This window comes from Abramis brama, assembly GCF_963993115.1.
Source record: "Abramis brama genome assembly, chromosome: 8".
Classification (NCBI taxonomy): Eukaryota; Metazoa; Chordata; class Actinopteri; order Cypriniformes; family Leuciscidae; genus Abramis; species Abramis brama.
This window is the reverse complement of record NC_139970.1, coordinates 11,091,622-11,118,914: the sequence shown is the minus strand read 5'-3', so window position 1 is coordinate 11,118,914 and position 27,293 is coordinate 11,091,622. Positions and strand designations below refer to the sequence as shown.

The window sequence follows — 27,293 nt, the reverse complement described above, 5'->3', positions numbered from 1 at the left end:
TGGCTGTGAAATGAAACAACCACTTCTCATCAAGGCAATGAATCATTTGGAATTCAATTTATTTGAATAAATCAGAATTATTTGGAAAACCAAGATGCGGGTTAGTTATCACATGGGCTATATCTCAATACAGGTTATATTAAACTTAAACATGCTACTAAAATGGCAGCATGATGGAAATAAATACATGTCTGCCACCTGCCAGTGATTCTGCCACATATATACATCTGCCAAATGTTTGTTAAACAAAAAATGTCAGTGAGCCCAGTGTTGTAAACAAAGAAGTTAATGGGATACATTCTTTATTTAGAGTGGTGAAAATATAACTCCATCAGAACGGCAATATTGTAATTAAATCTGATTAAATTACTGCAAAATAAATAAATTAAAATTCTAGATTATGTGTCAGACAGCTCAATCTGTAAAAAAATAAACCTAATATTCAAATGTCTAGGGGAAATAAAAGCAGATCAGCTAACAGTTCTTCAACACTCCTTGTTCAGTCCTGAAATGTTTCGTTTGTTTCCAGTTTCCCCTTTGCCATCCTGTGTGTGTGTGTGTGTGTGTGTGTGTGTGTGTGTGTGTGTGTGTGTGAGGTAGATGAACTGTTCAAGACCTCATTCTAGCCGACTACTTTCACATCTGGCTATTGCTATTAGTGTCAGTAGAACAAATAATTCACTTAAAGAGATAGTTCACCCAAAAATGAAAATTAGCCCATGATTTACTCACCCTCAAGTCATCCTAGGTGTATATGACTTTCTTCTCTCAGACGAATACAATCAGAGGACATTCTTTTTATTTAACTGGCTCTTCCAAGCTTTATAATGGCAGTGAATGGCTGTTGGAGCCGTGTGGAGCACTTTTATGATGGATAGATGCACTTTTATGATGGAGAGATGCACTTTTATGATGGAGAGATGCACTTTTATGATGGACAGATGCACTTTTATCATGGAGAGATGCACTTTTATGGACTTCAAAACAGAAACAGCCATTCACTGCCATTATAAAGCTTTTTTACAATTTTTTAATATAACTCTGATTGTATTGGTCTGAGAGAAGAATATCATATACACCTAGGATGGCTTGAGGGCGAGTGAATCATCAACTATCCCTTTAAATGTGCCCTAAAATGAACCACTGTGCATCCATCAGCAGCCTTTGAAGCGATCTGAGTCTATGTGAAGCGGTAGTGCAAGGCCTCATCCACGAAGCCGAACTCGAGGCCGATGTGCTGGATGACTCGGCCCTCGAGCAGACGAGAGCCGTACGCTAAAGCCTCGCCCGGGTCAGCGGCCAATCCCACGCTCTGCAGCCAGCGGACCATCTCACTGCCCAGGAACGTCTCAGCGGTGCTTTTCTCTCCACACCTGCACATCAGCAGAGCACGCGTCACCCACTGCACCCAAACCACACACACCAGCACAGAGCAAGAGCGCGGGAAGCAACAGCACACGGACGGGAAGTGAGAGATGATTAGAAAGCAAGAGAAGAGGGGTGAACCACAACCAAATGGGGCGGGGGGGAAATCAAAGAGAGATTCATTCAAATGTGCAAAGATGTTTTAATGAACAAACATGCTGTAATGAGAAAATCATGATAAAAAATTAGACTAAATATGACTTTTTGTGCATGCACTAAAAACAAATCAAACATGCAAATGAATGCATGATAAGCAAGAGATGGCAGTGAAGAGTCTCTCACCTTTTCTTGTGAACAATGTCTCTGACGCACTGCTGCTTATGATAAGTGAGGAACTGACTGCAGGTCAGTCTGATCTCCTCAGACGCCACAGAGCCGGTGACCTCCTGACCCCAACTCCGCCACAGCCTCGCTAACCTTTACCAACATACACAAGACATCTAATCATTACCCTAATTATGCATCTAATATTCACATTAAACAGGATTGTTTTTCTTCCTCGGTTTAAACACAAGCACTTTCCCCCATCCAGACCATTTACTGAAGAAAAGCCACAAAAACTGTTTGAGAATGTTTTTGGAAGCAACCTCAACACCGCAATGACATTATACCAGTAACTGGACTATTAATGCTACAAAATGGCTAATTAATTTATTAATTTCCCCCCACTTACACTTACAACATAAATGTCAATAAAGTTTGTAATCCCATGATTACAGCCTCTTTGCTGTATTGCCTTACATTGTGACAGGATCTCGAAGCAACTGAAATGAACCACTATTCTACTCGCTATTTTACTCGTTCCAGCCGCTTTGCTTTTTAATTGTGTTTACACTTGTAGTTCGGCTCTCTTGGTTCTTTTGGTTCGGACCAAAAAAGAAAATTATACAATAAGTAAACGTTATATAAAAACGCTGCATTCTGCTGCCAGGCCAGTAGATGGCGATGAAACACTATATGCATGACGTCACAGTTTTCACAGATTCGTGTTTCTCTTTCAAGCATACATTTCGGTGTCTCGCTATGGGATACGCCCCTTCCGCATATTCCTCAGAAGCCCTATTACATTACGCCAGCCCCAATTGGCTGTGTCTGGGAGTGGCTACCCCACCCCTCAGTATAAGAGGAGCAACACAACGTCATTAATGAAATGTCGTGTTGTCGTGTAAACGAACGGCCAAAACGCATAAAAAATTTTGCGTTCCTATTTGAAAACGGTGTCGTGTAAACCCCCATTTTAACACTGAACCTAAAGATACAAAACAGAAAGACGGCTTTTATGACGTTTATTTTGCAACTGAATTTATTTAGCAAAAATTGAACAGACCTTGAAGCAGATACGAGGGAGAAACACCTAATATGAGCCGCTCACAAGTATAACGGTCTTTCCTTGCCATGAATGCTTGGATAAAATGCCTACGTCTCCTTCCATTAATAATAATGGCTGGTGCGGTGGCTGAGATATATGTAGACCAACATCCGTTGCTATGATTTCTGGAATGACTTATCGCAAGAGGAAAAAAATTACGTTTTAGTCGCATAACATCGGTTAATGGAAACGTGGCTACAAGAATTGTCCCTTTTTGGCATCAAAGAAAGTTAGAAAAAGAATTTTAATCATTAATGTGTAAATGTGGACTGTCACGATGTGTTGATCTGCCTGACTTGAGTTGTGGATAGGAAAAAAACAGTTTTTCCAGCTTAGCCTCAATAAATGCTCCGTTTGGAATGGGGAGGAATTTTTAATTCCAGAAAATAACAATATGCTTTCATAGTGTGTCAAAAGAAATTTGATTCGTCATCATTTGAGCCCTTTAAAGTTTGCAAAAAGTTGAGTTACCTTTTTTTGAATGGAGAGATAATTAAATGCTTGTCAAGGCCAAAAAATGCGAATGAAATGAGACCCTACAGAGGGAAGACAGAAGGAGATGTATGTTTCAGGAAAAGCGTCAGATGGTTTAACTCCAGCACAACACATGTGACAGGATCACACACACTCACCTGCCCGTAATTGGCCACAACACAGAAGAACTGCAGCTCCACATACAGCTGACCTGGATCTGTGTTAAAGAGCCACCACAGACAGCTGGAGAGATTCTACCAAACACACACACACACACACACACACACACACACAGAGAATGAAGAGTCACTCCAACTGTACTGTAAATAACAGTGAAACTGAATGGTTTCACAATAACAGTGAAACAATGATGCCTGACCAAAGAGAAGAGTGGTGTCCATATGGCATCACATATGGAGTAAACAAAAAACTCAATCACAGGGTACTAATTCAAGGTCTCATTCACGTATGCACAGATTTGTGTATGCAATGTGCGAACGAATATTTTCACGAACAAATCATGATTCATCAGCAACTTCCGTTCTAAATATTATTCTAAATTTACGCACAAATGTAGGAGCAACTGAAACCACATGAAATCACGCGGTCTTATAAACGTGTTAAAGTGCCCTATTATGGTTTTTCGCATATTCCCTTTCATGCAGTGTGTAATACAGCCGTCAGTGAATCTAAATGCTCTGCAAAGTTGTAAAGCCGAAAGTGCACGATAAATAAAGCTCCTAAAAGAAAGAATCGACTCTGAACCACCGAAACGAGTCATCAGGAATTCCAGTCCCACTTCCGTGACCTGCATACGTAACGCGGAAACACGTCTGCATAATACTTACATCTGACCTGTGACAGCAAATTCACGTTATTGTCACTCCAAAGGATGAGGGTGTGAAGAATCCGTGGTTAAATGAATTTCTACGATACCACAGCAGTATAATCCCAACCTTTAGTTGTGTTCCCATCATTTCACTGACGACTGCTTCGCGGGATTTGCTCTTGAAAGATGGGTCAGTACCCAGTTTATTTGGACCAACTTGCTCCTCAGAATCACAACCTGTTAGTATGACTAATAATTGATTTCAAAATATGTAGTTTTTGGTGAGACTAAAAAAAATTCCAATTTAACAGATCTGAAACATTTTTGCAAAGAGTGGAAAATATTCCCAAGTCAAGATGTGCCAAGCTGACAGAGTGCTTTAATATAATCAAAGGCTCTTCAGCTAAGCATTCGATTCAGTGGTGGTGTGTGAACACTTATGCTGTTAGTTTTTGTGTCACTTTGGTTTTCAGTGGCATTGCATAGGTTGCATTTTTCATATTAAAGGTACAGAAGTTCTGATATGACTTCATTTTTTACATCACAATACCCAGCTGTTTAATCAGGGGTGTGAGTTTGTATAACCAATGTAATGGAAAATTTAGATTTTCATTGATCTTCAACAGATATTGTAATGTGTATATGTTCATAATGTGGTATGTGAACGGGAAATGTTTGTATACCTGTGGAAGTGCAGGAGTGAGACACTTTGGGAACAGCTGGGAAGGGACCTTTGACCCTAGTATTGACTTTTGGTGGTCTTTTAAGTGTCAGCTAGTGATAAATAGAAGCTTATGCAGCGACGAGTCCCTTATCTGTGGAATGTGGCGGAAAAGGAGCCCTGCTGAATAAGACCTTGAAACCAGTATAAAGGCTGCCCAGCTCTTCCTGTCTGGGCCTCACTCACTCCACAGCGTAACTTCTGTGTGGTTGACTGGGCCTATTCTTGCAAGAATAAATACTTTTTAAAAGACTATTTGATTCAGAGCGTCTCTAACGCAGTGATGATGCTTTAATAGACTGTTTGCCACAACCACTGTATGTATGAATGAGAGTGAATGAGTGATTCTGTACTCACAGCGAGGAGACAGACGGTCAGTAACAGACACACCAGCACGTGTCTCGTCGACTGTATATCTGTGTTCTGTCTATCCACTTCTTTCTGTTCCTCTTCAGCCAGCAAGCAGCTTGTGGGTGAGCACTGCTGGCTACACTGACCTGAAAACAGCATTTAGCATGATGCAAATCTCATTTTTCTTCCCCTTTTGAAATCTATTGCATTGTTTTGCAAATGTATTCCATTCAGTTTCCATTCAAATGTTCTATTAATGCAGAAGTCATTAAAGGAATAGATCACGCAATAGTGAAAATTCTGTCACTCTGAAAGTGTTTTATTACACAGATGTATTAGTGTGGTGTCACTGATTTCAGATGATTTCAGAAAACTTCCTTATCCATACATCTACTGTGTGTCCTATTGAGCTCTAGCTACAGCTCTGTCTCAAACGAGGACCTCTGACCAATAAAGAAACTTCTTATCTATCTCAAAACAGATTGAGTGAACAGGAACTGAGAGAAAGAGCGAACCTGAGTGTACGGATGCTTCCTCTTTGGGGCTCGTTACATCAAGCATGTTCTGCTCACGGTCACAAGCGCACTCGCACATCTGACAATCTGACAAACACATAAAGATTAGTCAACAACCGCATTCTTCATCTTTCATAGAGCCATAGATATTTCACATTCAATGCTTTTGTAGGCTCAGAATGGCATACTACTAACTATTTTCATTCTCAGTATTCTGTGCTCACTATAACACTATGTTTATGGAATAACCAGCTGACCCACTCCAGGATTTATCCAGGATAAAGGGTATTTATTTCTGAGATTACACCCAGGTGTCAATTGCTGAACTGTCATGTTTGAACACATACTACTGTTTGAAACATGTATTGCTGCATATGGCATTTCACTTTAAAATACAGGACTACATATAGTGATCATATAGCAGGGGTGGAATTTAGAAAACAGAAAGAGGGTATGCATTGACACCACTTTCCCGCAGGATCACGCCCCCCTCAGCCGGACCGAGTGGCTGAAGAGCTGCTGAGTGACTGGATTTAATAGGGGAAACTGAGAAAACGCGAGTAAAACAAACAATTATCAGTTAAAACTACAAGTTGGACTCGATATAGTGTTCCTTACAACTTATCAAAGTTCCAGTGATCCATGGATATTGACATGCAGCCGGGAAGCGTGTTTCCTGACATTTATATGTCCCTGATTTAGACGCCGGGGAAATACATAAAGCAAAATTGCCAGTGAACGCTTTATATAAATACAATATAGGTAATGTTAGGTCTAAATCCGGGTGATCACTCATATCAATGTTATATATATCATCATATCGTCCAGCCCTAAAACTTGTATAGTTTTTTGTCAGTGTTTATTTTAGAACACCCAATTATGCAGAATATATGATGGTAAATATTTAATTTAATTTAGTTGTCAATAAATATAGGGTATGATTTTACCACTAAATTCAGCATATTTACACAGAATGATGACTGCAAATCCACCTTTCTCTGCCTGGATCCATTTGCTTCCCTGTTCTGTAGCTTTCGGCAGTCTGTAAAAATATACCTCTGATTTCTTGTCAAATCTAGTTGTACAGTCAACCTCGAAGCTCTTTCTCGTTTTAGATGTGTTTTGTGTGTTTTTCGCGGCATTCACGCTGAAAACAAATGCTGCCACTCAGTGTTTTTGCCACTCATAACTACAATCACTTGGTGACGTCACGCGCATACCCTCTATAGAAAGTCTTTGTGTGATTAGACTCCGCCCCCTTTTGGAGGCACAGCCCACTTGTGGAGTTCTCCTATCTGCAGTTATATGTACTTGACTTTAAAAAGGATTTTCATGAATCTGGCCCCATAGTTTTAGAAATAAAGGAGGAGTTGTCAGTGTCAGACCTGTGTTGATGCTGCCTATAGCACAGGGCTGCTCAACAGAGCTCTGTGTGTCTGTGTCGTAGGGAAGCCTCACATCCTCCTCGCTGCCAGAGACTGATCCGTGCTCAAGTGTGTGATAGTCTCGCGATCGTCTGCTGAGCAGCGCCAGAGAGATCCCACACAGCATGATACTCACGGATAACACCACAGATGAGCACAGCACCTATAACACACAAACAATCACAAAAGCAGATTACAGCAATGTTTCAGGACCTGAAGTGAAGATGTAGTCTTAGTCAAGTCAAGTCACACTTATTTATACAGCGCTTTTTACAAAACAGATTGTTTCAAAGCAGCTTTACAGAGATAACAGGAAAATAATGAAACGAAGTTTGTTTCCAGAAGGAAATAGCGTCACAGTCCAGCTTAAATAAATTTAGTGAGGTTTCATTTTTGTTGTAAATGGAACATGTTTGTAAAAATTGAGCTTTTATGAGTAAAACAATAGAATCTAGGTGGAAGATGATGTCATTGCCATGTGATAGTTCTAGGGCAATAATGTTTTAAAGCCGGTAAGTATAAGATGACTATTTCAAAGTCTGTTGTAAGTAACACACTTCCTGCTGCCAGCTGGTGGCACTATGACCATGACTGACTCACAACAGCCACATCCATGTGATCAGCCCCCATAAAATTACATTCAACACAAATCTGATCTAAATTAGCAGAACAAAACTAAGCTTTAATTGAGAAATTATGAAATATAATATTCTGAGCAAGCTAAAACCACATTTTTAGCTTAGTTCACACATATTTTTTGTTGGCTGAACACCCACAAAATTTAGTTCAATCTGTTTTGAAAAAGTATTTACCAACCATTGAAAGGCATATTCATATGGACTGAAATACAATCAAAATTAGACTGTGTTTTAGTCTAAAGGGCTGTTAAAGAGATATTAGAGAATTAAAACTATGTCATCATTTACTCACCCTCATGTTGATCCAAACCTGTACGAGTGTCTTTCTTCTGCTGAACACAAAAGAAGATATTTTGAAGAATGTTGGTAACCAAGAGAGTTGATTGGACCCCATTGACTTCCATAATACTGTTTTTCCTACTATAGAAGTCAATGGCTACCGTCAACTGTTTGGTTACCGACAATCTTCAAAATATCTTCTTTTGTGTTCAGCAGAAGAAAGACACTCTGAGGGTGAGTAAATGATGACAGAATTTTCATTTTTGGGTGAACTATGCATTTAACACCAAGGGCGATAACTATAATAACTATAACGTTTTAATAGTTGTTCTAATTCTATGAGAATTGGGAAGGCCACACCACAGCTATAACGTTAACGACACAAACGAATAATTTAGTTTTAATCAAAACATTTTCTCCAGCTGATGAAGGATAAAAACATTGACAGCCAATCAGAATCCACCAAACTCTAAAGAGCTTGAGCATTTAAAGTTGCAGACAACAAAACTGCAGCACATGCTTATAATAAACAGAACGTTATCGTACGTTGGTGTGTGGACACTAATATAGTTATTGTTATAGTTATAATGGAGTTTGACTCTGACTTGCTCAGAATACGGTCTTTTGTTCATGTGGGTCAGACTGTGTATTCAGCGTCATGCACATCTAAACCACTGTTCCTTGTCACGACTGTCGTGGAGAATTATCAAATTCCCAAAAAAGAAAACAATAAATAAAATAAATGCTACAAATAAGAATATATCATCGCTGTTGGGCGGAAACCTTGTATCTCTTTATTTCAACATTTTAATTTAATTTAATTTTTAAAAATCAATGGGTTTAGGTCATCATTTAAGAAATTGGTCATCATTTAATCCACTTAATGTGGGTTTAAAAAAAAAAGTAACCCATGAAAAGTATTAAAAAGAGCTTGTGACTAAAGCTCGTAACTCCATTGGCTCCTCAAACTGTCAGTCAAACCTCTTAACTGCCTGTGTCTATCGTGGAGCGAGATCTCTGCTTGTTTGCAATGTAAAGGTAAATAAAGAACTGATGTTTGAATAAGTAAAGAGTTTACATTACTCAAGAGACACAATGTCTATAAAGGCTCATTTTGTGTGTGTGTGTGTGTGTGTGTGTATGTTTGAATAGCGGAGAAGAGTCTTAGTCCGGTATTTGCTTTCTAGTTCTAGCCAATATACTCTTTTAAATATCCTGTGCATAACGAGTGCACATATACTGTAGCTACAATAAACTTTATAACCTGTAAGTTGATGAAAAGGTAATGCGATGCACTCACTGTCTCAGATACGGCTGTTGATCTTAATTTTCATAAAATGTTAATATTATAATGGCACGTGCAGGTGTCCGACATTATATAAAGCCACAATACCAACTTTGACGACAGTGTTTATTTAGAAAAACATAGTTTCTGCTTGACGATATGATATGTAAATTTGTTGATTTATCATCACCAACAACATCATATAACTAATTATATGACCTTATTGTGTTCCTCCCTGACTTAAGCTCAAGTTTCACATTAATTGATAGTTTTCCTTTAATATAATACCCAGTTTTGTAATGCCATTCGAAGTTTGTGCAATTTTGCCATGGGATTTTTTAATCTAAACGGTGCCGTGGCAAAAGGGTTGGGAAACACTTTATGACCTCATGAGTTGATGATGGACACGGTCAGAGTCAAACTTTCACATTTGAACTTGAGAAGACAGTATCGTGCTTCATTAGTGAAGAAATCAATGCTTACTATATTACCCCAACAAACAGATTTGCAAAGTAACAGTACGGACAGTCAGGCATTTTAAACACAGATTGGATTGTGCACAATACCTGCGTCTCTCCATAAAAGAATGCGGAGTCGATGGTGTCTGGCATTCTTTGCCCTGACAGGAGGAGGACACTCACAGCCAGAAGAGGTAAACTGAGAGACAGTGAGAGAGAGACAGCAGACATCAGTGCTTTAGCTCAAAAAGTCAGAGAAACAGCTTTATCAGCAGCCTTGTTTTCAGAAGTGTTTTCCTCATTCTTTCAGAAATTTCTCAATAAAGTGTTACAAGCCAAGAACCGTCCAGATCCAAGGCGAAACACAATATTACACAAAGAAAAAAGACTATATACTTAAATCATTGATTATAAAATATAATATATTTGTATTCAAGTACCATAAGACTGTAGGAAGACGATTGCTTTACGTCATTTGCAACGCCTCATAGAGGAAATCTCTTTTATTATGGAGACACTCATAAAAATAAAGATTTTTTTTGTAAGGTTTTGCAGCGATACAATAGAGGAACCATTTTTGGTTCCCCAAAGAAGCTTCAGTGGACGTTAAAGTTTCTTCATGGAACCATCAATGTCATTAAAGAACCTTTATTGTTAAAATCTCCCTGTATTCAATCATTTTATCCCTTAAAACTCATCTTTGATCACCAAAATTACATATTTATATGTTTTTTCCTGTGAAAAAAAATTCTTCATGCCTAAAAATAGCTTGAATGTAACTCGACACTCATGCTTCATTTAGTATACGCGGTTCTATGAATATGCAAATGAGCCCCGCCTCCACTCACTCACAGCAGCACACTGCTGCACAGTGATATCGCTCTTCACAAAGTCGGACAAATAATGGTAATTAATATGATTAGCCTTTTGCTTGACTATGTTATCAAACAGCTAATAATGTTGCTAATGTTACACAAACTATGTTCCCATTCGAAATATACATAATTCACCTGCTATATTGCAAAATCTACACAATTTTTCATATCAACAGAAAAATATACCGGGATAACCTGCTTCTCTCGAGACTCCCCTGCTAGTTCACTGTTAATGACATGCTAAAGCCCTCCGACGCGTTGATCTGATTGGTTACAAGGTAGTTTGTGACGTCAGAAACACCAGCGATTTCAAAGCGTGTTTTTGAGACTGTCTTTGGTTCACTGCAGTTTTAAGGAGAAAACACTCAGCAATGGTGTCGACTTATGAATTTACACACTGTTTGTCTTAAAGCATATTAAAAACACCACATAGACATATAAACAACATTAAAAGCTGGATTTTCACCACAGGGGCACTTTAAGTGTTGAAAGACAATTAAACAAGTTTTGTTTTTTTCTACCTATTCTACAGCTGAACAATCTCAGAGCTCATAGTAGGTCATTCTTGAAAGGTTTATACTGCAGTAAATAATCAACATATGGAGTATAAATAGGTTGTGTGTTGTTCAGTAGTGTAATACTCAACTGGTCATTGTGTAAGTGTGTTGAATGCGGCACTCACCCCCAGCCGGCGATCACAGTGAGTCCTGGCCTGAAGCTCGCCTCCTCGCTTCTCCTCATGAGCAGCAGAGACAGAGCGATCAGACCTTCACCACACAACACAAAAGAGCATTCAGACACGTTCAGCCCAAGCCCAGACGTACGTTACCTTCACAAACACATGACTTTTTATCCATTTCAGAGATTTTCTTCAGTAATAATCCATATACCCATGTAAGAAAAGTTTAGCTGCTTACATTACAGTTTGTTGTACTTCTTATAAGCATAACTACAGTAGGTGCATTACAGTTTCGCATATCCGCTGCTTTTAATAAATATTTTTCATATAAAAACTCATTGACAAAGGGTACAATTAAAATTTTCAGTAACACTTTATTTAAGTGTCCTTGTTACATTTGTTACATGTACTTAGTACCATAGTAATAACAGTAAATGATGCATAATTACGTGCAACCCTCAACCAAACCCTAATCCAACCCAAACCCTATAGTAAGTACACGTTGTTAAATAATATTACACAGTACTTAAATATATAATTACACTGTAACAATTAACCTAAAAATAAAGGGTTACACTTCATTTTAAGGTGTCATTGTTACAGTGTAATTATATATTTAAGTACTATATATTTAAATATTAAGCAACTACATGTACTTACTATAGGGTTAGGGTAGGATTAGGATTTGGTTGAGGGTTGCATGTAATTATGCATAATTTACTGTTATTACTATGGTAAGTACATGTAACATATGTAACAAGGACACTGTAAAATAAAGTGTTACCAAATAATGTATAACCAAATTTTCTATTAATATGCATAAAATTTATATAATTTACAATAATTTCATATTGAAAAGGCTTGTAAACAGAGTGGCAGTTTTTAATGCCGTCCTGTGGACCAGGTAGTCTCTAAAGGTTTTGGGACGTGTGATGTTTAGTCATTTTTTACATTTTTTACATGCATACTCTGATGACTCACCAGGCCATATATAGGTGCTGTAGAGAGAAGCGTACAGTAGAGTAAAGGTCAACACCTGACCCAGGAAGCTATTCTGCGCCGCCACGAAGTTCCACGCTATCATACCAACACAGGCTAATAACTGCAAGCACAGCACAGGATAAGGTTATGCAGAATGCATGGTGGGAAAATCATCAGGGTGCATTTCCAGCAACTCCTCAGAACGCTCACCTGCGCCACAAAGAGGTTTATGGTGAAGATGTGAGGAACTCTGTGAGACTTTCTGCTCAGTAGCATGACCGCAACACTCCACACCTGCAGTGGCAAGAGGAACACGAACAGAGCGTTTCAGGCATTTGTCATGTTTTCAGAGTAATTTGGATACTTTTAGCACAACATGTTCCATCACCTCCAGTGAAATGTGTACATGCACTTACAGTAACGACTTCTCAAAACCAGTTGAACTGGCTCAGAGAGTCCAAGTATGCATGCGTATGCTTGAATATAGTCATATATAAGCTTAAACCAAACTTCAGATTCTTGGGTTTGTTTCCAAGCTATACAGAGAACAGAAACGCAACAGGAAGGAAGTGTCAACAGATGCATCTGAGAAGATCATGACACCATCTGAGACTGAATCACCACAACACACAATCACACTAGACACACAAACATAGAACCTCAATGATGATGCCAACATGAAAATGAGTGTTTACATGCATCTTACACCGATTATGCTTAATAACCCGACAACATGTATGATCATGCATCGATCTTTGCCTCTTAACACAATATTTATTTGCATGTAAAGACTTTTCCTGGCATCCTGGTACTTATTCAATGTGTGCATGTCTGCACACGTCCGCTTGTGTTTTGATGTGAAAAAAACATTATCAACCTTATTTTATTATCAGCATTTTGTTGTACAGGTGAATGAGCTAAATTTCATTTGATTTATCAGATTTTCCTAAATATTCTTGACTTCTGATGGTTTATATTATCTGAAATCAGGGTCAAAATGTTCAGTCTCTGTGTTCATTTGATATGGCTCTGAAAAACTTGTATGCCCTTTTAAAAAATAAGTTTAAATTTAACTTTATATTTGTCATGTGGTATAACCAAGTTATAATATATTAAGTGCACAAATCTCATTTATTATTATTTATCAACTATATATTTTACAAAGAATGCTTTAAAAAATTTGAAATAAATGTTAAAATAAATATATTACATATAAATAAATTAGATTTTACAACTAAGATTATGACACACTACTTTTCTTTTCAAGAATTAGTTTCTTTCAATGATGCATTTTTCTTCATTATGATATCAGGACAGTTGTTTTTATTATTTGCCCTCCAAAAAATAATAAAATAATTTTTAAATAAATATTTCTTTAATAAACAGACAAAAAAATAGGCATCATGTTACTTTCTAATCTTTTGTCCCAACTTGTCCAAAAAAAACCCCCAAACATTAGTCTGACATAATTACAGATTTCCCACAGCATGTACACATTTAATTTCTGGTTTCCACGACATATCCAGCAACACTGATAATAACATGGATTTACCTTCATCCCTTAACAATCATTTGCATTATAGCAGAGGCAACACAAACATGTGCTCTCGGCACCAGCATGAGGGACGACGAGAATATTACCACACCGTAACAATTTATGTTTTTAAGAGGAAGCAGAGAAATGAAGAAAGAGAAATGAAAACGCACATCTGCGTGCGAGCATGTCCACACTCACCAATGCAAACAGGCAGATAATGCTGATGTTGAAGCTAACGTTCTGCAGTGCCGACGCCAGCGGCGCCGAGTCCATCCAGGGAATGGTCAGCAGCCAGGCGGACACGTACATGATGGGAGCCGACAGGAACGTGCCGATCACCATACCTGAGGTCACCTGAGGGAGGACACACTTCATATATGAGCACGGTTCTATGATAAACCTTTAAAATGAAACTAAACTAATTCAATAAGGTGGAAAATAAGTGTGCTATTGTACATAAAGTAATGAAACAAATGTAGAATATCATCAGACACATACAAACTAAGATGAAAAATTCACATTCAGCTTTAAAAAAATGGTTTGAAAGAGATTCATTAGCGTACACTACTGTTTAAAAGTTTGGGATCGGTAAGATTTTGAAAGAAGCCTCTTCTGCTCATCAAAGCTGCATTAATTTGATCAAAAATACAGTAAAAAAAATAAATATATTATTACATTTTAAAAGAACGGATTTCTGTTGGAATATGTTTTCAAATGTAATTTATTTCTGTGAATATTCAGCATCATTACTCCAGTCTTCAGTGTCACGTGATCCTTCAGAAATCATTATAATATGATGATTTGATGCAAAAAAAAAAAAAAAAAAAGAATTTTTTTTTCAGGATTTTTTGATCAATAGAAAGTTCAAAAGAACAGTATTTATTTAAAATAGAGGTTACATTTCACAATAAGGTCTCATTTGTTAAAGGGGACATATGCTAAATCCACTTTTTTAGCCCTTAAATGCATTTTGTTGTATATTTGGAGTGTTTAGAAGTACAGAAAAGTTGAAATTATTCTCTTCAGGTGCTTCGTTGATATCTTTATATTCTGTTTTGGTCATATTTTTCAACCTGTTCCGATTTTTCTGTTCTCTATGACGTTTTTTGAACTATTACGTCACAGTATTTGCAGCGGAACTGCCAAATAAGGACATTGACTTCCGGCCCAACACTTCGAGCAATCCGCCATTTTTATTTCTCGCTGCAATTTTGTAGTCCAAGCTAAAGGATGCAGAAGTTACGAGAGGGTAAGTTAAAATGTTCGGTTGTTGGATGTAGTAACCCACACGCTTCATTACACCGTTTAATGTAGATGAACTGCCGCGCTTGTGACAGGGCGCATGTTTAACTGAAAGAACGAGCAGAGAGAGAGAGAGACCCGGTCGCGCGCGCGCTCCCTCTCTTCGGAGCCAGGCGAAAGTGTAAACAAGACATCACCGTCTCCAAACTAGACGCTGTCTTGCTCTCTCTCCCTCGCACATATTAATCAAAATAAATCGACACGGTGGTAAAAGGTCGGAAGACCAAAGTTTCATGTGTAAATACAGTAACACACCATTGTGATATGAAGACGTTGTTCTGCAGGTTCGTCGTCTTCATTTTCATCTCGCTCCTGCTCCGACTCTGGCTCGAACATGTAAGGCTGGCTGGACAAGTCTTCCGTTGTTGACATTTTGTTAATAACGTGTGAATAAAACGTTTCTGTGCCGCTAGATAATCGTATCTCTGCTATCAAACTACAAAAATGTCCGAACGGGGTGGAGTTGAACCGAGTGTGGGCGGGGTATGAAGTCTCTCAATTGTATTTAAAGAGACCGCACCAAAACGTGTTGCTCTCAGACACACATCAGAAAAGGGGTAAAAGAAAAAGGGTCCTGTGGAGCTATAATAATGAGGAATTCAGACCCAAGCATTGCAGTTCTGCTTTATATAGACTACAAATGTATGATTTATATGTAAAAAGGAACGATTTAAAAGCATGATATGTCTCCTTTAACATTAGTTAATAACTAACATGAACAAACAATGAGTAATACATTTGTCACAGTATGTACTAATCTTTGTAAAAATACAGCTGTTCATTGTTTGCTCATGTTAGTTCATTAACTAATGTTAACAAACACAACCTTTGATTTTAATAATGTCACCGGATGCCCATTTTCCACAAGTTGGTGTGATTCTTTAGGGTCTTTATTTAAAGTTTGTAACATACTTTGGTTAAAATTCCTCAATGGTTGTGTAAAACACCCTTTTTACCTCCTCAAAATCAGCTCTGTTCACAGCGACCCGTTTCGGTGCATCTCTCTTTAAATGATAATGAGCAACTGCTCCCCCCATCTCTCTCTTCCGTGGGGCTAAACCTAAAGTGATGCCTTGGCGGACAGTATACAAATGGCTGAGGAAATATGCTAATACGGGAAATATGCTAATGCGGGACAGTCTGTCAGGGTTAAAAGAAAAGGAGTGAATGGATTTTTTTCATTGTGTGGTGATTGTGTGGTTGTGTTTATGTAAACACCATATAAAAGTGAATTTTGCATCCGATGACCCCTTTAACTAAGATGAATAAATGCTTTAGAAGTATTGTTAATTCATAGTTCATGTTAACAAATGAAACCTTATTGTAAAGTGTTACCAAAGTAGAATGTAAACATCTTTACTGTAACCTCTGATTAATATGTGTTTTGTTTAATGCATTTTACAGTGTCCTTGTTACACGTTACATGTAGTTACTGTGGTAATAATTATAAATTATGCATAATTACATGCAGCTAACACTAAACCAAACCCTCATCCTAACCCTAATCCTATAATAAGTACATGTTGTTAATTTTTATTACTCAGTGCTTAAATGTATAAGTACACTGTAACACGGACACCTTAAAATAAAGGGTTACAAAAATATTGTACTAATGGCAAACTTTTGAGTGGTGAAGTAGGTGGAAGAGGTACATACCACCTCCAGCTCCATGTTGTACTGCGCTGCGTATATGGCCACACTGGGGGCAGTGGGGAAGACTCCATACAGAAAGGCGTAGTTTGACAAACTGGTGTGGTTCAGTGAGCTTCTGTTTCCACAGTCCAAAACCTCAACCATCCCTCTACAGATCAGAGGCATCATCAGCCTAAAGAGAACAGAATGAGTTCTGCATAATGTAATGAAACTGCCAAGAACGCAAGATCATCAGATTACAGGAACCATTTTTAGCAATGTCACAATTAGACCTTTTGATCTCGCTCATCGATAATACCTGAATACATTAAAATATAGCACAGTGCCAGAGTAAATATCCAGGTAAAACAGATGAGTTGTTTCAAACAGTGTTTCTGTCCTCTAGCTAAGCTTGTGTGTTTAAAGCACATGGGTTACCTCTACTCTGTTGATGCTCTGAGAAACATTCCCATTTCACAAACACAGTGTTGAACTGATGCCAAGTTATACTAGAAGCAGCTACCTGCATATTTACAGATATCAAAATCAATAGGGCATAAACATTACATTAGTTTTCTTGCCTTAGTAAAACATACAAAGATCAGAGTGAGTGTCTAGAAGACTGTTTAAATGCATTACCAATGTACAGACATGTCACCCAAAAGTTGGCTCTCACATCTCATTTACAATTGTGCATATTTGAATCTTGCTTGACGTCAATGGTTCTCGTGTGTCCCATGAACAGTGTTGGGGGTTACACATTACAAGTAATGTGCATCACGTAATCAGATTATTATTTTTTTATTACACATTAATATTTGAGTTACTTAATTCATGTTACTTTAATTACTTTGCCTAAATTAATTAAAATTAAAATTCTTCAAAGCATTCATTTTTAACTTTCAATAAAAAGAGCTTTTTACATACTTTTAAGATATCTTTTGTATGGCATGAACAGCTCTAGGAGTGAGGAAATATTCTAACGCCTTGTCCACACTAATACGTTTATTCTATGAAAACGAATCTTTTTCTCTCAGTTTTTCTCGCCATCTTCAGCGTTTTTGTTCTGCGAAAACTGAGCTTTTTGAAAACGCTTTCCAAAGTGGAAAATTTTCAACAGGAGAAGAAATTTCAACTTTCTAAAAAAAAAGAAACACAAATGTGATGTTTATCTAAAGTCATTTTTGCTTATTAGTATGGTTGAATTAGATCATCGAAGGTCAGCAGCAAAGACATTGGTTAATAAAGTGAGATTAAATACATACAGTATATTTGTGTAATTTAACATTTAATTATTGCAGGTTTTATTAATATTCTGAGTTTGCATTTTATTTTATTTTTGTTCATTTTGAGGAATACTGAATCTGTTTTTGTGCAAGTGAGACAAGTAAATGCTCTCATTTAGTATAGATCTACAATAACATGTTTACACAGTGCACACAACGCCTCTGCACTTTACTCACAATTTCTCTCAACATGGGGACTGACCTAGTAAATTACTGGCAAGGAGGTGGCAACACCAAAGCAAGCAAGATTCAATCATCTATAATCTATACTAGAGCTGCAGGATTAATTGTTAAAAGATTGTGATCTCAATTTAAAAACCTACATAATCTTATTTCTAAATGACAGCAATTCGGCTATGTGTCTATTAAACCTTATGCAAGTACAATCACAGTGAACATTCAGATCTGTGTTGCAGCTGAGCCAGAGAAAGCATTTGTCATGTACAGGTATGAAACAGTTTCACAGACAGTATTTTCAACCACACAGTATCATTATTTCTGCCTTACAATAATTCAAATTATCACAGAAGTACTGGGTTAAGAGTTTATAGTTTCCCATCTGTCAGTCACTACAACATTATGTCAACTGGCAAATGGGGTCTTACTTGGAAGCCTCTGAGTTTTAGAAAAATGGGCAATGGAATTGGCGAGATGAATTAGGTCGCATTCAGAGGGTTTTTCCATTCTCAAAGAGCAGCAAAAGCAGCAGTTAAGAGCAGCAAAATTCCCCTTGGTACTTCAGTGCAAAGAGCAGATTTCCCCAGAAGAGTGCCGGGTGGAGGATCCTTGTTTTTTATTTTTCTGTTCCACCGCTGGCTCAACGGACAGCGGTTCCCACATTTTCAATTTGTTACAAATTAAACTAAGAGAAGTTTCCTCAATCTCTGGGCCATACAGGGTCATACATACGGTCTGGCAGTGAGCGATGCTATGCGTCCTCATTTTCAGCCCCCACTTTCACATTTGCCACGAGGCCGCAATTCCAGGAGGTGTTGCCTCCTTACGCATCTCCGGTCATTCTTTTTGCAGGATCCTTTGAGCAAGATAAGCGTCACACCACACTCACTGCCTCTATTTCGTGATGTTGCGCTTCCGGGGTTGGGCCCCAGTGCTCCCCCTTGCCGCCCCTCTGTGGGTACGTCGGTTGTCCCCTTGGTGCAGCTCGCACCGAGCCTGGGACCCTAGCTAGCGCTTCCCAGCCTATCCTATCTTGCAGGCTCTTGCGGACAATCAGACTCGGCTATGTGATTCAGTTTACCAGGCATCCCCAGAAGTTCAGTGGAGTCTTCTTTACCTCTGTGGCAGGCAAAGATGCCCCTGTCCTGCGCACAATATTGTGGTCCTGTTGGCCGCAATAGAAGGACGCAATAGAGCCAGTCCCTTCAGCTGAGATGAAGTCGGGTTTTACAGCCCTTACATCATCGTACCCAAGAAAAGCGGTGGGTTATGGCCAATCTTGGAGCTGCGAGTTTAGAGGCCCTTCACAAATTCCCGATAAAAATGCTGACACAGAAATGCATTCTCACGTGCATTCATCCCCACGATTGGTTTGCAGGAATTGACTTGAAGGACTTCCACGTCTCGATTCTGCCTCGACAGAGACCGTTTCTTTGGTTTACCCAATTAGGGTTGGGCATATCAGTACAAGGTCCTCTCCTTTAGACTGTCCCTGTCTCCCTGCATCATTACTAAGGGAAAGGGAAGTAGGCATTCGCATTCCCAACTATCTCAACACCTGGCTAATTCTAGCTCATTCTCGAGATCTGTTGTACGAACACAGGGACCTGATGCTCAGACACGTCAACCATATGGGACTTTTGGTCAAATGGGAAAAAAGCAAGCTCTCCCCTGTGCAGAGCATCTCTTTTCTTGGTATGGACTATTAGGCTCGGTCAGAATGACGGCGTGCTTCACCAATGAGCGTGCACAGCCTGAAAGCATTCAGGAGCAAAACAGTGGTTCCACTGAAACATTTTCAGAGGCTCCTGGGGCACATGGCATTCACAGCCGAGGTCACACCGTTCGGATTGATGCATATGAGACCGCACTGGCTACAAAGGCGAGTTCTGAGGTTATCACAACGGTCTGTCCCCTAACTTTCAATGGGCATGCAGCTTGGGCTCCTAGACGGGACCTCGACTGCGATAGCATATCAATTGCCTGGAGTTGATGGCAGTGATGCTCGCCCTGCTCTCAGAGTGGTGCCTCCTTCTGGGCATTGGTGCGCAGCGCCTCTTATCTGCAGAGCTGTGGGCTGGGCGACACCTAATACCTTTGTGAGATTCTACAATGTCTGAGTGGAGCCAGTTTCTTCCCATGTGTAGGGCATAAAAAGGTAATATGCTGGAAGGTTGGCTCTGTGTCTCGCTTGCAGCGCCATTCCCCTCTAAGAGGAGGGATATGAGTGCCTTCTTGGCTCTCCAGCTGAGTATCCCGCTTGGCGATCCCTGGATTGACTTTCCTTTGAGCATCCTTCAGCAGTCAGACGTGGCAGAGGCGTCTGATGCCAGGCCCAGTACTCCAGTGCATACCTGCTCGGTCAGGCTCTGTGCTGGGCTAGATGCCCAATGTGTTGTGATTCCCCCTTGGTAATCCCCAATGTGGCATTAATAACACTGGTGATGCCTGAAAAAAGGGAATTGAGACTGAAGCACTCCATCCATGAAATAAAATGTACAAGGAACAACAGCTACGACTGTCTCCATTGTAAGCACTGTCCCTTCCATTCTGTTGGTATAGAGGACTAACATTTTGGGCTTACGTGGGGCTCTGGGTAGGTTATGACTCAAAGAAAGCTGTTGCCAAAAAGGCACTCTACAGCTTGCCAGCATCTGCATCTCCATCACTTGTAAAACAGTTCAATGGTTGTGGCATTTTCCATAAGGATCCCATTTGTCAGTCGATATAAAAGTGTAGTGACTGACAGATAGGGAATGTCTAGGTTACTGATGTAACCCTCGTTCTCTGATAGAGGGAACGGTGACGTTATGTGCCCCCTGCCACAACAGTGAATCACTGCTGAATGGCGGGGAACCCCACGTCTCGGCTTCTCAGCATAAACCTGAATGAGTTGATGCGTGCTGCCATCTTATACACCCGCAAGTTTGGGGGAGTGGCTCGGCATGCAAATTACACTCGCCAATTCCATTGGCCATTTTCTAAAACTCAGAGGTGCTTGGGGCCCCCAAGCGAGACCCCATTTGTCAGTCAACATAAAGTTTCCGTTCCCTCCATCAGGGAACAAGGGTTACATCAGTAACCAAGACGTTCAGATATAAACACTGATGTCTATGGTAGAAATCAAAATAGCTTAAATATGTTAACCTGTTTGATTAAAAGATAGAGAAAAAAACTATCAAATATTTACTTTAGGCATGTTATCATAATATGTGGTGTAGGTGTGGACTTATATTCAACATTTAAATGAATCACATGTCATAGGATGATACAACACAATTTCAAATGAATGTGAAGATATTCACTAAGGTTTCGCAGCTCAAGACCTTATTTATCTGAAGCATTTACATCAAGGCCCATTTCATTTATATAATTTATTTCTATAATATGCATTGCCTTCTTTAAACTTATGCTCGCAGTTTAAGTGTTTGTTTTATTATTCACACCACAATAGTAAATAAGTGTCTTTATAGAAATGTTATAATATATATTATCTTGAATAAGAGAAATAAAATGGTCTCTTAATTTAAAATTGACAGTAATATATTGAATCATGCCTGGCAACTCACGTTACTTGTAGTGTGTTACCCCAAGTTAACACTGAATATGAAATATGTGTTTTTGAAAGAAAATGAAGGTCTATGTCATATAGGCTATGTTGTTGAATGCATTACTTTGTTAAACACTTGCAAAAAAGTACTAATAAGTAAAAAACACACCTGCAAGGCTTGGAAGAGAGTGAGAAAGAGTAACGCAAACGTAACATAACACATTGCTCCCCGTAATTAGATACTTTTTTATATTAATATTGTAACTCATGACTTGACGGTCTGAATGTGCACAAACGGGAATTAATATTGAAAAATAATGTGAATGGAAAGATCAGGGAATAATTACTTAAATTCTGGTCTGTTCTAAAGACAAGGCTATGACTTGAAATAGAGCACACAAAAAGTACTTTTTTGCTTGTTTACTTTTTTGACTTGCTGTGCTCCATTTCAGGTCATAGCCTTGTCTTTAGAACTACTTTTATCATATTTTGATGTTGCTTTATCGTCCAATTCGCAGCTTGACAGTCTAAAACACCATTCGGTTTCATTGTATGGAAAAGAGCATCATGGACATTCTGCTAAACATCTTTTGTGTTCCACAGAAGAATAAAAATCAGTTTTGGAATGACAAATGATGACAGGATATTCTATCTTTTTTTACTAACAAACTGCATGGTAGACTTACAGTTTTGCCGTGATGAGGAGAATCAGGGCTACCACAGTGGAGCGGGTAAGTTTTTTCAGCTGACCCACCATGGACAGACCCAGATAAAACAGTGCTGCTCCCCCAAAAGAGTTTGCCAGACCATCTACAAACTCCTCCATGAAGGGCGGGATCTTCTGGCCCAGCAGAAAGTGAGAAATGAGCCCGATCACCACCATAAAGACAATGGGGTTTTTGACAACTTGAAGGACCACCAAACCCAGCACTCGCAGCTTACTCTGCTGCTGAAGTTCACCATTTCTCCACCTCTGCACCTCACAGAATGCAAAGCCTAGCGGGTTTAGGACCATGAGGGAGACGGGAGCTACCAGGTAGATGTACTGAAGGTACTCAGGATGGGTGTTGCGATACAGAGCTTCAACTGTGGAGGACGCAAAGGAACAACATTAACAAAATGCTCACTAACACTGAAAATAATGTCATCATTTACTCATCCATTTACTCAAGTAGGCTTGGCCATTCTTCAAAAAATATCCTTGTGAGGAAGAAAGATAATATGGGTTTGGAACAGCGCGTGTCGTCAAAGGCTAAAATGAGAAGTTAAATTCCCTCTTCCTGTTTGGGATCTTCAGTAAATTCTTTTTTCAGTTCCACTTGACCTTTGCTTACTCAATTTCTGGGTTAAAGGTCTATTGAACAACATTTACCTTATACAACATCAACCAATACTATATTGGAAGTATAAAGGCCACAACACCGATATAACCATGTTAACTGACACATTGGAATCAGTTTCAGGGTGCAAAAAACAAACAAACATTGACAGCCAATCAGAATCCACTTGACTTTAAAGAGCTTTAAAGTGGCAGACGTCAAAACTGCAACATGCAGAGAATGTTATTGTGGTTTGGATGCTAATATAGCTATCATTATAGTTATTGTTAAAGTTTCCGTTATTGGTGTGAACTGGCCTTAGGGCTCATTCTCTGTATGTATTGCTTGCGAAGACATAAACCAATAAAGCAACTGATACATCGACATTTCTACATTCTGGGGGAATCAATGTCATGGATGAAGGTTGAATCACACTTTAGTTACTTTAGGGTCCAATTCTCACTATTATCTAAGACTTTTGTCTCAATAAACTCCTAATTGCTGCAAATAAATAGTTAGTGAGGTAGTTATTAAGTTTGGGTGGATTAAGGGATGTAGAATATGGTCATGCAGAATAAGACATTAATATGTGCTTTATAAGTACTAATAAACGACCAATATCCTAGTAATATGTACGCTAATAAGCAACTAGTTAATAGTGAGAACTGGACCCAAAAGTCTTACCATTTTGTTTCATTTTTGCAAAGTGTTTCAATCCTTTTACTTCTTAACTATTTAGAAATAAATGTTTCAATGTTTTTTCAATATTCAAATAACTGACATTTCAACTGGCTGAGGTGAATCATACTAGTATTATCTGCAAAAGCATTCAAGACAATGAAAATGAACCTCAAACTGAACTAACAGGCTGTACAACATATGGATTGTGTTACGAACTTTTCATTCATGGTGAAAACTCTGAGCAGACGAAAGTAAAAGAACAAACGTGCATACACAGTCAGAAATATTACCATCAAGACTTTCATTATCTGTGGGTTTGAGGTTTTCTGTTTCTTTTGTTCTGTAACCATAATGAGTTTCCTTATGGTAACATGTTTATAACACATGCTTTATATATTTATTTATTCAGGGCTTGTCCTTTTCTACTCACCTATAGGGAACCCCAGAGCAAAGTCATTACTCTGTGTGGCAAATATGGAGAACAGGCCAGCTTTGGAGAAACGACTCTCTCTGTTTGCCACCAAAAGTGTGAGTATACACACAAAAAAGAACACAGTCACTTTGGCCACCAGAATGCTAAAGAAAAATGGCCAGATTACGTCCCCAAAGTCCAGCAGCACCATGTTTTTGAACAGCAGAGCTGGAAGCGCAAACTTGGACACAAAGCTGCCCAGTCCTTTGGCTTGTGTAGATGGGATGATGTTTGTGCGGCCTGCGACGTATCCGCAGAGAATTATCCCGAAACACTCGAGCAGGGCTGGGAGGAGTTTGTCAATTGACATGCTGGGTGGGACGGAGGGGGGGTCAGATCCAACCCCGAAGAAGATGGAAATATTACCCGACAGATCATCCATCCTGAGTTTGACTACAGGCCCGTCACAGCCGTGTGAATGGGTAAACAATTGCAAAGTAACTAAACATCCTGAAAAGTAAAGAAAAAGAGTTCATTCGTTTATTCAAAAGACAATTTTGCATGACTTTTACTTAGAATACAAACAATCATACATGTCTAGTGAATATTTAATGTATGGAATATGTGTTTCAAACTGAACGTTATACAGCACAGTGAATATTTGAATATATCCTGGTATTTGCATAAAATGGCTCTGAATGATAACCATATGTGTGTGCCATGGTCCCATGCTACCAAATCAACTATGCTCTATAATAGCAAGTATAAATGGTTTGATGAATATATATATATATATATATATATATATATATATATATATAGGGCCTAAAATTAACACTCGTCAAACGCCAAATGAGAGTATATTAAAGTTGACGGGCCAGTGATGAATCATCACGAAAGTTTAATCCTTGCGAATTTAAATATTCAAGCGCAATTCGTTACTCTTGCGATATGTGGGAAGTTTAAACATTCGAAGCGCGCGATCAGAAAAGCCGTGTCTCAGACAGCGCACAAATAGTAAATCGAACTCTTTCACGTCGTCTTTCGCTTGAACGGGCAAATTCACACAAAATGATGTCAAAATGCCCGTCTCGGCGAGTATCCAAGTAAACAGAGTCGGTTTTCTTAAGTGAGCGTAAACAGTTGAGAAAGAAAACGAATGTGTATCAGGACATTTGATCCGTGCAGCTCTTAAAGTGACAGGAGCCTAATATTCCTGCTGCAGTCCACGGTTTCAATGTTCATCAAACAACAAAACAAAGAAAAATTCACTCACTGCTCTTGACTGAATAACTTTTGTAACTTTAATAAGGATTAATCAGTTTAGTTCTGTGAAAACTACTGTCAGACATACCCCAAAAACCTAAAAATCACTATTTATTTCATTTGTATCTATGTTCTACTGTATTTATTTGTGCTTTTGCTTGCAATTTGATTATTTGCTCTGATTTTTTTTACATTTATTTTAGTTAGGCTAGTAGTTTTAGATGTTGTATCAAAATTGTAATAGAGTGAAATTGTGAATTTTCACTGGTATCTAAAATGTTGGTGTCATAACTGCCTGTTACATGTTTCATGGCCAGTAAATATATTTATGGCTGGTAAATGTTCTTAAGTCAACGCCATTGGCATGTGTGGCAAAAAGTTAGTTTTAGGCCCTGCATATATATATGAATGTCTAGTCAAACCCTTAACTGTAAAGCCTACTGTATCATATTTGATACATGCATATCTACCTTGAATAAAGCTTGAAAAACCTTTTGCATACAATAAACTACATGCCTTCTGTCCCCGTTTATAGTGTAATCTTTTTAGCAAGTAAAAAGTCCTTTAATATAATTCTAAATATCCTCCTTATGGTCATGATACACATGCGTTTTACTGTGAAATCTTTACTGGTTTGTATGTACAGTAACAATATGTTTAATATTACAATAATTTTTATATTGTTATTAATATTTTAAGATGAACATTTACTGGACTGAAGAAACTTAGGTTAGTTCCTTTTAAATGTTAAAATGGAAGTATTATCAAATATGATCCATTTTGAGGAACGCTTATTAGTTCGTCTCTCCATCATCATTTTATTGCGTTGCATTAATGTTTTAAAACTAAAGAGCTTTGATCATAAAACTAAGAATTTAATATCATCTTACTAAGACATTATTGGGGGATATAAAGAGTGACAACTAATATTTATAAGCATTTTATGAAAGTATTGTGCTACTTAGGCCTATATAAAGATCTCATTGAGAATTTAATCTTATTTTGTACAAATGTAAATAACAATTGCACCAAATTACATATTTTTGCTCAGTTTGGGCCTCTGAATAAAACGTTTTTTGTTTTCTTCGTCGAGGATGAGCTCCATATTCTCACTATATCTTACCACACGAGTACTTGATGTATCAAATATGATACAAAACATAAAACACGTATGATGCAACACAACTTTTTTTCAGATTTTCTAAAATATTTTGTCTAATGTTATATTCTGTCTAAACTTAAGGTTCGATAAACTGTTCCATTGAACAAAACAAAACAAAAAAGCTTTACAGGGCTAAAAGTGCACTGTGACAGACACGTGGGTATTTCTTTCTAGTCAAACCCTAGAGGATTTTACCATGATCCAGTGATGGCATCAGATGGATTTATGTATTCACTTTAAGATAATATTACAGTCCTGTCCGTCATGGTAACAGTTTAATTTTACTTTCTGGTACTAGTTTGAATTGAACACAGTCCGTATAGTGCATGTTAGTACCAGGCAATATATAATTTAGCATTAACACCAGAATCGATAGATGTACTGGGTTCTGTATGTACAGTGAGTTGTTGACAGACTCACCGGATCAGCTGATTCCTGTAAATCCGTTCTAGTGTGTGACAGACACACACACACACACAAACACACTTTCACTCATGTTGTCTCTTTCAGATGACATTGAGCAGTGATCTCAGATCCATAACTGCTCTTCCGCATCGCCTCTGCTCTGTCTGTGCGCTGTAAGCATGAGTCTTGTTATCTCAGTACTAACACACACTCACACACACCGCTGCAGTGAAGTTATCATCACACTCGCCAATAGAAATC

At 38.4% G+C, this 27,293-nt stretch overlaps 1 protein-coding gene across 3 annotated transcripts; it reads right to left on the bottom strand.

The window, feature by feature from the left end:
- Positions 1 to 42: 42 nt before the first annotated feature.
- Positions 43 to 27,293, bottom strand: gpr155a (G protein-coupled receptor 155a). 3 transcript variants are annotated; one of them, XR_014607502.1, is made up of 17 exons: positions 27,048 to 27,262; positions 24,218 to 24,709; positions 22,474 to 22,873; positions 16,799 to 16,967; positions 14,039 to 14,194; positions 12,514 to 12,597; positions 12,304 to 12,424; positions 11,326 to 11,410; positions 9,877 to 9,967; positions 7,070 to 7,271; positions 5,685 to 5,771; positions 5,176 to 5,315; positions 3,427 to 3,522; positions 3,266 to 3,330; positions 1,708 to 1,842; positions 1,113 to 1,373; positions 273 to 733 (listed from the first exon to the last, which is right to left on the bottom strand). XR_014607502.1 is itself a non-coding variant. In XM_084122537.1 (16 exons), the coding sequence occupies exons 2-16, from the start codon at positions 24,639 to 24,641 to the stop codon at positions 1,181 to 1,183; spliced, it is 2,448 nt and encodes an 815-aa protein (XP_083978663.1). In that variant the 5' UTR covers positions 24,642 to 24,709; positions 27,048 to 27,293; the 3' UTR covers positions 43 to 1,180. The 3 variants fall into 3 exon arrangements, 2 of the variants coding, with proteins under 2 accessions (XP_083978663.1, XP_083978664.1); XM_084122537.1 differs by having other exon boundaries at positions 43 to 1,373; positions 27,048 to 27,293; XM_084122538.1 differs by having other exon boundaries at positions 43 to 1,402.